At 42.4% G+C, this 13666-nt stretch overlaps 1 protein-coding gene across 1 annotated transcript in view; it reads right to left on the bottom strand.

Annotated features, from left to right (window-relative positions):
- Positions 1-3557: 3557 nt before the first annotated feature.
- The window catches only part of ANO6 (anoctamin 6), a 132610-nt gene continuing 122501 nt past the window's right edge, over positions 3558-13666 (bottom strand). The window contains exon 21 of the mRNA XM_077840912.1: positions 3558-6018. Coding sequence (XP_077697038.1) covers positions 5812-6018 — 207 coding nt within the window. The 3' untranslated portion in view covers positions 3558-5811. The remainder of the gene's footprint in view (positions 6019-13666) is intronic.

The raw sequence follows: 13666 nt of genomic DNA on the forward strand, positions 1-13666 counted from the left end.
GGGGGAGAGGCATCTCTCCCTGCTGCAGCCCTAAGCCCCTGTGCAGGGCTGTCCTTACCCATACGCAAAGTATGCAGCTGAGTAGGGCACCAGGAAACTTGGGGCACCAAATTTCCTGGTGCCCTGCGCAGCTGCGTGCTGCTCCAGCCCCTGCCCCACTTCTTCCCCAGGACTCCCACCCTTGCTCTGCCCCAGCCCCGCCCTGCCCCCACTCCACTCCTCCCCAAAGCCCCCGCCCAACCCTGCCTCTTCCTGCCCTTGCCCTGCTCTGCCCCAGCCCTGCCTCTTCCCGCCCCTGAGGAGTGCAGCAGGGTTGGGCCTGCACTCACCAGCGGCAGGAAGTGCAGGGACCCAGCCCCTAACGTGCCACCGGTGAGTGCTGGGAGGTGGTTCCCCCCTGTTCCCCCAAGCCAGCCCCTGTCCCCCCGCAGAGGCCTGGGGCCAGCCTCCCCCACCCCACGGAGGCCTGCCCCCCCATGGGGGGGGGGGCTGAGTAGGGTCTCAGAATAGCTAGTGATTGCCCTGCCCCTATACCGGGCTTAATAGGCAGCTGCGTGGCTGCGAAGCTTACAGGGAACTTAGGCCCTGATCCTTGAGTGGGCTGTGTAGGTCTACGTAATACAAATAAATATTTGCTCTAAAGCCACCAAGCATGCTTTCTTTCCTGAGAGGAATTACAGTAGCCCCCCAGCCCCCTTTTACCAGACATGAAATGACAGAGCATTAAGCAAATTCCAGACCTGGTGTAAATTGGTGTAATGCCCATGGCAATCTCTAGGCCAAATTCTCCTGTGAGGTATATAGTGGAGTAAGCTACTCAGCTGGAGTTTGTTAGAAAATGGGTGCAACTGGTAAAACAGTTTAATTGTGCCAATCTGGTATGCAGTGGATATGCAAAATAAGAGTAATTCTCTTGAACAATGGCAAAAAGGGAAGGAGGTAGCAGGTAAACTACTAACAGTAAAAGCAACTAACAAGGGCTGCAAAATAACTTATTCTTGCTAATGCATATGAGCTGCTCAAAGCGTGAGCCCTAGGCTCGACTGCCTTGTCTGCAACAGAATTTAAGCACATTAACACATTAGCTAACATTTAAAAATAGATCCATTTTCCTAGCATAGACAAGCGCTAATATGATGCTACATCCTCTATACCCATAGCTTGTAAAATGCACTCAGCATTAGCTGAGGTTATGTCAGTGCAATTTTGTCATCGCAGCACCTGGCCTTGTGAGAGCAACAGTGTAGATGGGTTTCAGAGTAACAGCCGTGTTAGTCTGTATTCGCAAAAAGAAAAGGAGTACTTGTGGCACCTTAGAGACTAACCAATTTATTTGAGCATGAGCTTTCGTGAGCTACAGCTCACTTCATCAGATGCATACCGTGGAAACTGCAGCAGACATTATATACACACAGAGATCATGAAACAATACCTCCTCCCACCCCACTGTCCTGCTGGTAATAGCTTATCTAAAGTGATTATCAAGTTGGGCCATTTCCAGCACAAATCCAGGTTTTCTCACCCTCTGCCCCCCCCCCCCCCACAAACTCACTCTCCTGCTGGTAATAGCCCATCCAAAGTGACAACTCTCTTCACAATGTGTATGATAATCAAGGTGGGCCATTTCCTGCACAAATCCAGCTTCTCTCACCCCCTCCCAAAAACCACACACACAAACTCACTCTCCTGCTGGTAATAGCTCATCCAAAGTGACCACTCTCCCTACAATGTGCATGATAATCAAGGTGGGCCATTTCCAGCACAAATCCAGGTTTTCTCACCCCCCCCCCACCCCCATACACACACAAACTCACTCTCCTACTGGTAATAGCTCATCCAAAGTGACCACACTCCCTACAATGTGCATGGTAATCAAGGTGAGCCATTTCCAGCACAAAACCAGGCTTTCTCATCCCCCCCCCCACCTTTTTTCCCCCGGGGACACACACACACACACAAACTCACTCTCCTGCTGGCAATAGCTCATCCAAACTGACCACTCTCCAAGTTTAAATCCAAGTTTAACCAGAACGTCTGGGGGGGGAGGGGGAGGAAAAAACAAGGGGAAATAGGCTACCTTGCATAATGACTTAGCCACTCCCAGTCTCTATTTAAGCCTAAATTAATAGTATCCAATTTGCAAATGAATTCCAATTCAGCAGTTTCTCGCTGGAGTCTGGATTTGAAGTTTTTTTGTTTTAAGATAGCGACCTTCATGTCTGTGATTGCGTGACCAGAGAGATTGAAGTGTTCTCCGACTGGTTTATGAATGGGCCATTTCCAGCAGTTAACAGGAATCTCTGAGGAACGGTGGGGGTGCGGGTGGGGAAATAGTTTTACTTTGCGTACTTTGAAATAGTTTTACTTTGCGTACTGTGATTGCGTGACCAGAGAGATTGAAGTGTTCTCCAACTGGTTTATGAATGTTACAATTCTTGACATCTGATTTGTGTCCATTTATTTTTTTACGTAGAGACTGTCCAGTTTGACCAATGTAAATGGCAGAGGGGCACTGCTGGCACATGATGGCATATATCACATTGGTGGATGTGCAGGTGAACGAGCCTCTGATAGTGTGGCTGATATGTTATGTTATGTTATATGGGGTACTGCCATTTTTATGACTGGGTTGTCAGTCTGCTCAGTATAGGGCTAGACACCATGGTGGCAAAAACAGCTAAACTAGTGCTCTAGTGTTACAACCACCATGGAGCTACACTGGTGTTTAAGAGCAGCTGTGTGGAAAACATAAAAAAGGCAAGTGCAGACAAAGTTTGTGTCTGAAATGGCCAGAGAATCTTTTATCCGACAAGCCTATCCATTCTCCTAGGCCTTTGAAGAGGTTATTGTTGGGCTACAGAGGCATAAGAGAGTTAAGTGGCTTGAGGTCTGAATGGATGATAGGGAGAGGAAGAGTTCATGAGTACAGTAAGATCCGTAGATTGTTTCTAATTGTATGTACATGCCTAAGTCAAATAAATACCCCACTCCCATCCATAGGGGGCTATGGGAGTAACAAACAGTAATTCATGCTGATTGTGCAGTCCCAGATAAAGGATAAACCTGGATTAGCAAGAGCCCCAGGAAGGGACCCAAAGGCTGAATTATCTGGAAGAAGGGTGCCCGTTATAGACCTGATCCTGCTGGAATAAACTGAATCCCAGATCATTAAAGAGCTTAAATTGTTTTGAAAAAAAAAAAAAGACAAAAAGAAAAAAGCTTAAATCATGAGTCTTTATGAGAGCATAATGATTTTACCCCTCCATATCACAGCTCTGCTGTGGAAAAGGAGGAATTCCATCATCCAGAAAATTTAGAAAAGAAGCTGATAGTTGTCAATAGCAGTGGCACAACTTAATGGCAAGAACTTGAAAATGGGCAGTAATACGGAAAATAGACAATGATAATATTTTTATAATTTAACCATGGTACTTGGTGGCTGCTCTATTGTTCTGCTTCTGAAAAAGAACAGCACAAATGAAGACACTGAATGCATTTTAAAATAAATTTTATTAAAATGATAAATATAAAGAAATATCTTAATGTTCAGAAATTAATAGCAAATGTTCTTAGCAAAAAATACAAAATGTGTATTTTTATGCATCAAATCATATCAACTTTTGAAGAACCTTACAAATATTGGTATTGTTATGTAGTTTATAAAGTTACTCAAATAGCCTATTAGAGAGACAAGGTGGGTGGATAATATCTTTTACTGAACCAACTTCTGTTGGTGAGAGAGACAAGCTTTTGAGCTTACACAGAGCTCTTTGCAGGTCTGACTTCACTGAATTTATACCAAAGATGATTTTGGCCCACAGCGGATGATGATGTCACAGTTTGTGATCTGCAGCGTCAAAAGCGAAAAAGCTATTTATATTTTCAAGCAGATTCTAATTTTCCCTTTAAAAGGCTAGTGAAATATTCTCCGAGTAACCTAGTTTCTAAAGGAGTTACAAATACTGTTGTTTTTCTCCTCCTGATTGTTTCATTCTTATGCTTCAAAAGTTCTGAGAGGCCTAGTAATCCCATCTTTAGCAGGCAGAGATAAAGTCTATGTAAACTGCACAGAATGTTAAGTATTTTTTTATTTAAGATAATCTTTAAGGCACCATACTTTTCACTATGTGTAATTCTGAATTTTGCGCATAATGTTATCCTGAAGGAGGAATAATTGCCAGACGTGGATTAAGGCTACTATGTTCAAGAGAATAATGCTAGATGACAGCAAAAGGAAGAGATAGTACATGCCCTTGGGTATACAGGGATGAGGTCCAGTGGATTGAATAGGTCACTGGGGACCAGGAGCTCCTGCATGTTAATCCCAGCTCTGCCACGGATCACTGTGTGACCATAGAAGAGGCACTTAACTGCTCTGTGCCCCAGTTTCCCCATCTATAAAATGGGTGATAAGTGTTGTGAGGTTATTTACATAGGCCAAATCACAGTCCCATCTCAGGCTGGTCTCTCCTCCATTCCCTCTGGATTTTGACCTTTTCCATTAGGTAAATATTTCCCCACCACCACTGTACTGTAAAAGAGTCTTTAAGGTTAACATGGATTTTTTTTGCATGATGATCATTGATGCGTGTGGTACTGGGAGTGGCTCAGGCTAGCTGCCCAACCTCCTGGGTAGCCCGAGCTACTGTGGCCACACTGCTCTTTTTAGTCTGCTAACCTGAGCAGAGCTAGCATGTATCTGTTTACCCAGGCTGGAAATCACACCTCCTGGCTACTGTGTTGACACATGCTATTTTGTGATGGATTGAATTGCGGTCCAACAGTAGGTCCAACCCTGCATTCCTCGCACACTGAAAACTACCACTGAAGTGAATGGAGTTTTGGTTGTGAAAGAAATACAAAAGTGAGCCCTCTGTGCATACTGATCTAATGTGTGACAAGAATTTAAATTCTCACTCCTGTTACAGGTAAGAAGCCTCTGAGAGCATACAGGTTCTACACAGAATGGGCAAAATGAACTACTTAATGTACATTAACTGGGTAAAGACACATGCCCTGATTCTCCTCTCACTCATACTGCTGTAAGAAGGCGGGGAATCACCACTTACCTTACGCAGGTATCAGTGAGAGGAGAATCAGGCTTACAGTGCTTCCTCTCATTGTGATTCAGGTCTATTCTTACCACGTTGATTGAAATATCTTGTTATCTGTATAATCCCCACTGCGCATTTCTTAGCTTGTATGGCACATAGTACGCTTATCATGGCAACAGCAATGGCTGAACATCCTAATGTTTAGTTCTTGTCATCTTTTCTTCTTCTGTCTCTTTCTGAGTTTGTCTTTTCCTCTGAGCTTAATTATATAGCTAGTGATTGAATTATCCAGTGACAGCCACTTCAAGTGATCACAACTCATTCAATGGCAGCTGTGTTGTTTTTAATACAAATGATTTGGTTTCTGAGGGTTTGTGCAAATTGAACAGCAGATGAAATAACCAATTGCTGAATGAAGTGGAAGGTGCTGTGCTGCATTTCAGAATGAATCTGCCCCTTCTTATGAGACAACAGTCTACAGAAAACTGTGAGACTTCTTTTTTCTGTCCGGCTACAACTATTAAAGACTTCATTTTACTTTTTCCAGTGCCCTACTGGGTCTCATGGTTTTGTATTTTCCAATCCTTGCCTTTATAGCCAATGATGTACAATGATGTTCCAGACATAGGCAAGAGTTACAAGAAACTATTTGCTAAAGGGAGTTAATCCCCAACTTTTGATTAGACATCAGTAATATTTTGATTAGCCATTAGTAACCAGTACTAAGCCAGTTAAGTACTGTCTGTGTGTAAAATTCTTAGTCATACTTAGTTCGGAAAGTGCCGTCTGCTTCTTTCCAGATTCTGTCAGCTATTTTCCCCATTTTTTTTTTCACAACTTTGAGATGATTCTCATGCAGGAGTGTCTGTGTTAAGTATTTCTCTCGTTTGATCTTGCTCTTCGTCTTTTGTGATACATCCGGAATTACGTATGAAACAATAAACTTCACACAGTATATGACATGCTAGGGAAGATGTAAATCAAGAATGTCAGTCACGCAGAACAGGCTATTATTATTACTAATTAGAAGCTGAAAGCCCATGCTGTCGCACAGGTGTAATTCACAATGTCATGCATGGTAAAAAAAAAAAAAAAAAAAAGCCAAAAATGACTGAGAACTTAAAAACTGGATGGTAACTGACCACAAATCCCATTGATGATTGAACCTGGTGATATTTTGAACAAAAAGAGCTCTTAACCATGCTTGTAGCTGTGTCCACTGCTGCACACTGACGCAACAGATATTCTAGGCTTCAGAGTGATGTTTGAGGTGATTGTGTGTACTGGTTGTGTGGGTGCTTGTGTTGATTTGTGTATGAGTTTTGTTCTGGAAGAGTTGTGTGGATCTGTGCGGGAAGCAAGTGAGGGGCATGTGCTGTAGTGAGGGGCTGTGTACATTTGGGGTTATTGTGTATGATGGTTGTGTTGCTGTGTGGGTTGTTGATTTGTGTCTAGAGGGAGTGTGCTGGGAGAGTGGTGTTGATTTGTGTGGGTGGTGAATAAGCGTGTGTGCTGTGATGTGACAATTGGGTCAAGTAATCCACCATCTGTGCAGCCTCCCTCATGCAACCAATGAAATTGTTGCATACAATTAGGAGCAGAATAAGGGTGGTGGATGGTTGAGTTATCTCTACTATCACAATGGTCGAGGCCTCTTGGCATGGCATAGATACATGCCTTACTGTGTTGTACACTGCACAGTTATAATTCGTAAAGTCAAATTGGCTGAGAACTTAAAAGCTGGATGGTAACAGACCACAAAACCAGTGGTGATTCACTCTGATAACATTCTGAACATAAAGAGCCCCCAAAGCACGCTTATAGCTGCTTCCGTCGCTTCATGATGATTGTACAGACATAATAAGCTACAGAGTGACTTTTTTGCAATCTTATTATATAGATGAAATGTTACATTAAGGTACATTTGTGTTTTATACCACAGTAGCTAAATGTCCCAACGAATACAGAAGTCTATAAGGAGCAATGTCCTGGGAAAAATTAGTTATCTGAAAACAAGACAGAGCCAGGAACTCCTAATTTGTAATTCTGGCTCTGACAGTGACTTCTCCTGTAGCCTTGGGAAACTTGTTACCTGATGACTTCCTTTCTGGGACTGACCTCTCCCCCCTTTTCCTCCCCATCTGACACATCTGGCTTGAGTCTCTCTCTTCCTGTAACTATTGGAGCTAGTGCCAACTTGTCCAGATGACTCCAGGACTTGGGTACATCTCCTCTGACCTCTTACCTGGACACTGACCCAACAACCATTGAAGTCAGTAGGAATCTTTCTATTGACTTCAGTGGGCCTTGAATCAGGCCCTTGAATTTTATACAGAAACATTTAACTAGTGTGCTCCTCCCACAATCCTACACTGCTTCATAACTCCCCAGATGCCTCCACAAAAGCCTCCACCTTTTCCCAGATGACTTCCACCATGCAGTACTTCCAAAGCTGTATGGAAACACAAATTTCTTACTAGTAGATTAAATAGAAATTTTGTAACAACACTGCTTTATTCCACTCTATATATGGATTCTGAGAAGGCCACCCAATAGACTTAGCTGGGGGATACTAGGAGGCAGGTCCATCCCAGAAAGGAAATTGTCATGTAATATGTTTTCCATTCTGGATCCTGCCCTGTTCCTGAGACATTTGGGATGTGATGGGCACAGGGCTGTCCCTAGCCATAGGCAGAATAGGCAGCCGCCTAGGGCACCACTCTGCTGGAAGTCCAGACAGATGGGAAGCAGTGGAGCATGTAAGAACAGGGATGCTGGGTCCTAGAGAGAGCCGAATGCAGCACAGTCTGAGGGAGGGGATTGGCTGCTGGGGTCTCTGGGAAGGGGCGGGTAAGGGTGGGGGAAGAAACTCACCTGTGAGTGTGACTCTCTCCCCTGGCACGAGGTGAGGCAGGCTTGGTGGCTGCAGTATCCTTTTTTGCCCCCCCGCCCATAATGCCCATTCTTCCCCCCCCCATGGAACAACCCCCCCCCTCCATGGAGCACCCCTCTCCCCCCCTCCTCCGGCAGGGCTGGGTGAGGGGAAGGGGCGGGCAGGGGGCTGACTGGCTGCAAAAGTGACAGTAACTCACTTCCTCAGCAGCCAGCCAGGATTGGAAGGGTCACACGCAGGTGGCTGGGCCAGATAGCATGAGTGAAAAATCAGGATGGGGGTTGGGGTAGGGTGACCAGATGTCCCAGTTTTATAGGGACAGTCCCAATTTTGGGGTCTTTTTCTTATATAGGCTCCTATTAGCCCCCTCCCCCTGTCCTGATTTTTCACACTTGCTGTCTGATCACCCTAGGTGGGGGGAATTTGTGCCTATATAAGACAAAGCCCCAACTGTTGGGACTGGCCCTATAAAATCAGGACATCTGGTTACCCTAGCTGGGAAGTCCGTCTCTCCCCGGGGCTGGCAGCTGCGCAGGGCAAGATGAGCTGCTGTGGCTCTGTGGGTGCACCGTCACTGAGATCAGATGCTGTGTTAACTTCACCGTGGTCCATTGGGCTGGCAGTAGTGCCCATTGGCGTGTGATTGGACCTGAGGATTTGCTGCTGCTGTTGCTACTCTGCCCCCCAAGAGGTGGATCTTGGGGTACTGCAGTTTTCCACCTATCTCCTCCTCTACTGCAGCTGTTGGACCAGCAGGCTGGGGAGTGAGTGAGCCAAGCATGAAAGCAGTACTGTGTTGCCATTTTAGATTGTCATTTAACAACTTTGTTTGCCAAAAATGCTTGCTAACAATCCTGAATCCAATTTCAATATTTTAAATCAATATCTTAGCCAAAACCAGAAAATTAAGTTATTGACAATTATTTGTGACAAGTTTGGTTTGGGGCAGGGCGTGGGCCAGTTTTCATCAGAGAAACAAAAAATGTTGACTGGCTTTCCTATAGCTCTGTTACTGCTAAATAGAGCCCTCCAACAACTGCAATATGCTCCTCTCCTTACTGGTGTATAGAGTGACCATATGTTGCACTAAGATTCTTTTGCTTTTTTTCCCAGTGAGTCAGTATAGCTTTTGCCAGCCCAGAGGTTGGGCAGCCAATGTCTGATGTGTTCACAATGTTTTGTCCAACTTTCATAAAGTAAATACATGGTTAATATGAGTTAAAAAGGCCAGGGACACTTCCTTGTGAAGAATCTGTGCAGCAGATCATGCTAGAGCTGTGAAAATGTCAGTTTTTGATGGAACTTTAGAGGCAGTGATTTATCATGTATTTCTGGCAGCCACCAAAATGTGCTACTATTGCTAACGTCTTTCCAAACAAAAACAAGGCACAATAGGACTTCTGTAACATTTCTGTGCTGCCTTGATCGAGATGAGATGATTCTGTGCTGACTTTATTTTGGTCACTCTGTGCTTTACCTGGGAGTAAAACTAGGGTTATATTTTGCCACTGTTTGGAAACCCAGCCTATTAAACTGGATAATGCCATTGATCTGTTTACAGTATAAGGTGGATATAGAATTGTAACTAACATTAAGACTGATGCCCACTCTAAATTTAAAACTAAAAAGTGGCTTTGTAAAAATGACATGGGTTTCCAACTCTACTGTGTCTCAGTCAGGGTGGAGTGCCTTGTGAGGTGTCTTCACACGAGCTCAAGGTCACACACTTACAACTATCCTATATTAGTTATTTTAAATAATATTTCTGATAATCTGATAATTTAAACAGTTATTTCTTTAAAAAACACCCTTGTAAGTTATGTCATATTGAAAACAACTTTCCAGGTCACAAAAAAGAAAACGGAAAGATGAAATAGGATTAGCTGTACAAGCATGGAAGGATTCTATACTTAAGTTTGTATGTCATGAGAACAACAAAGTTGATGAAGATCATCAAGTAAGTGCCGAAGAAAATATTTGTGTAGACGAAGCTCAAGAAACGCAACCACACACAGAACAATCATTTGAAACAGATGCAGACACAAAACAAGAAATTACAACAGTTGAAACTGTACTAGCATGGGATATAGATGACACTGGCATATGGCCACAATCTTTAAACAAAGAATTTTGTGCCATTATACTTGAGAAAGGCCCTGGGAGAATAAAAGGTCTTGAATATCCTAAAGACATTAGAGGTAGGAAATTCACAGAAAACAACTACTACAAAAGACTTTCTAATGGTGAAATTGTCAACAGATAGTAGCTTGTGTACTCTAAATGTAAGGATGCTGTATTTTGTTTCCCATGCAAGCTTTTCAATAGCTGCAATTTTAAGATAGCAACCATGGGTATTAATGATTGGAAAAATCTTAGTCACATATTACCGCAACATGAAATGGCACAACACCACATTGAAAGTATGCACAAATGGTGTGAGCTGAGTGTAAGGTTAAAAAATCAGACAACTCTTGATGCCCAAAATCAAAGATTGCTGGAGTAAGAGAAGCAACATTGGCGTTGTGTTCTTTGAACGTCTATTATCTATTGTTGAATATCTATCAACAAACAATCTTGCTTTTAGAGGAAGCATTGAGAAATTACTCCTGCCCAAAAATGGCAATTTTTTGGGCCTCGTACAACTGCTGGGAAAATTTGACACAGTGATGAGTGAACATCTCCAAAGAGTAACTGAAAATGAAATACAGGACCACTATTTGGGACCAAGAATTCAAAATGAACTGATCATGCTAATGAGTGATAAAGTGAGAGACAAAATTGTTTCATTGGTTACTTTGGCAAAATATTTTGCTGTAATTGTAGATTGCACTCCGGACATAAGTCATCAAGAACAAATGTCGTTAGTAGTGAGATTTGTCAACATTAGTGATTCAGCACAGATTACAGTTAAGGAATCATTGATCACATTTTTAGACAAAGAGGACACTACAGGTTTTGGACTTCTTCAAGCTCTCCTTCATGAACTAAAATGAATGGGATTGTCCGTAATGAACATTAGATGACAAGGCTATGATAATGGTGCCAATATGAGAGGATGCATTTCTGGCGTGCAAGCTAGATTGCTGGCAGAAAATCCACAAGCCTTTTTTGTTCTGTGTGCATGCCACAGCCTTAATTTGATTTTGTGTGATATGGCCAAGTCTTCTTTAGAAGCTATTTCTTTTTTTGGTTTGCTGCAATGCATTTACGTGCTCTTTTCAGCTTCCGCTCAATGATGGCAAATATTCAAAGCACATGTCAATGGTATTACCTTTAAGCCTCTATCTGAGACACGCTGGGAAAGCAGAGTAGAAAGTGCAAAAACGTTGAGATATCAATCTGAGGAAGTTTATGAAGCACTGGTTGCTATTTCGGAAGAAGCCAGAGATCCAAAAGCTAAAAGTGAAGCACAGTCATTGGCCTCTGAAATATCCAGCTTCAAGTTTCTAACGTCTGTCGTAATCTGGTATGACATTCTTGTTAAAATCTCAAGTGTAAGCAAAATAATGCAGAGTCCAATGATGCAGCTTGATTCAACACTTACCTTACTAAACAACACACAAGACTTTTTAGTGAAATACAGAGAAAATGGATTCAAAGAAGCACAGGTTACAGCAAGAGAGCTTGCAGAACCAAAATTTCCATGTCCAAACGTGACACGAGTTTCAAGGAAAAAACGGCAAGCGGAATATGAAAGCGCAGATGAGCCGTAGACAATCCAGAAAAGAAATTTGAGGTTGAGATTTTTAATGTTGTGATAGATAAAGCAATATCAGCCGTTGATGAAAGGTTTAATACCTTGCGAGCACACCATGAACAGTTTGGATTTTTGTATGACATAACTAAATTCAACGAAATAGGAAAACAAGAGCAGCAAATGACAAAGTGCAAGAACCTAGAGAGCCTCCTGAAGCACGGTGATAGGTTTGATTTAAATGGACTTGAACTGTACGAAGAACTGAGTACATTGTCATTAGTGTTGCCACATGCAAAATTGGTGATGTACATTGTACAGTTTATTCATATCAGCAAACTTGTTGACATATATCCTAACGTGTACATTGCCACTCGTATTCTACTGACAATTCCTGTAACAGTAGCATCAGGAGAACGGAGTTTCTCAAAACTAAAAGCTCATTAAAAACTATCTTTGTTCTACAATGGAACGATTGACTGGTCTTGCTATTCTTGCAATCAAACAAGACAACACTTTGTCTTTGTCATACGATGACATTATTACTGATTTTGCAGCCAAAAAAGCCAGAAAGATCGCTTTTAATTAAAAACAAATCCTTGTTTCAATACCTCTTCATAGAAATTTCCAATAAAATGTTGACAAATTAAAAAAATTATACTATTTGCATCATTCTGTCAATAAATCAGAATTTTTTCTATAGCACTACTTCTTTAGTGCTAGTCCACCAGCATTACTGTGTTCTTAATTAAGTTAAACTGTTTTTAATAAAGTGCATGTGGCAAGTTTTCCAATACTGTAAGCTTATGTTTGTGTTGCTAAGAGCAAGTCAGGCATAGGGGCACCAGTTTCATAATCCTGCCTAGGGCACCATAAATCCTAAGGATGGCCCTGGATGGGCACTAAGGAAAATTAAAAGGGTGGGAGAGATAAGCAGAAAATAACATTAATTCTTCCCTAAACTTAATAATATCAGACTATTTTGAAGCAACTGCTTGAAATACCTTCCTTTTGAAGGATGCCTCTGCAGAGGAATAAAGGCCAAACCTGTACTGTTTTACTGAAGTGTTGATGGATGACTAAGTGGTAGCTTTACAGATCTTCTTCCCTTTCTTCCCAGGATAGTACAATGGAGTTAAATGGACTCTGATCCCTTATTATTTAGTATTTGCATGGTGGCAGTACCTAGGAGTATCAACATGCAAGGCACGGTACATGCATAACAAAAGAACAGTCCCTTGCCTGTTTACAATATAAGTGTTTACAATATAAGTATATGATAAGTCAATGAGTGGATACAACAGACACGGAGCTGGTGTGCACAGAACAATGCAGGGGACAATTATGATTAGTGTAAGTAAGCAGTGGTCACTACACACCAGACACCTGGCAGTGGGCAAGCGTTTTGGCAGAGACACTGGTGAAAGGGCAGAAGGAGTGTGGCCAAATCCCAGAGCTGGAAGGACCAGTCTGCATTGCCTCCAATATTTGTACGAAGGGAGGCACAGCCCAACTCTCTTGCACTGTGGGAGAGGTCAGAGTCTAGAAGTCATTCTAGTAATTCGAGTCTCTGACTTAGAACCCCCATTTTAACAATTAAGATAATAATAATAATCCTTCCTTATCTGCTATATCAGACAGGGCATTATGTGGATTAATGTCTGTCTGTAAACTGCTTGGTAGATGAAACATACTCTATAAATTACTATTACTACTACTGTCTGCTCTGCCTATGCTTTTAGCTCCTTATCCATCAGATTTGCAGCTCGTGATTTTATTGCAAGTTTCATGATATTTAAGTCTTTCTTACTCACCGGACTCCAATAGCTGGGGATTTATGTTAGAATCTTTGCTTTTCCTCTTTTTTTTAAAAGACTAAGTTTCTAGCCCCCCATGATTACGAAGAAAAGCTTGGAAATGCAATACCTAAATGTTCAAAACCCACACGGAAAATAAAAGAACCTAACAAAGTTAGCTTCACACTTGAGAACCATGCAGCTTCTCTGTTGCTCCTTTCCCAGCTAG

The sequence above is a fragment of the Eretmochelys imbricata genome, chromosome 1 (assembly GCF_965152235.1).
Source record: "Eretmochelys imbricata isolate rEreImb1 chromosome 1, rEreImb1.hap1, whole genome shotgun sequence".
Lineage (NCBI taxonomy): Eukaryota > Metazoa > Chordata > Testudines > Cheloniidae > Eretmochelys > Eretmochelys imbricata.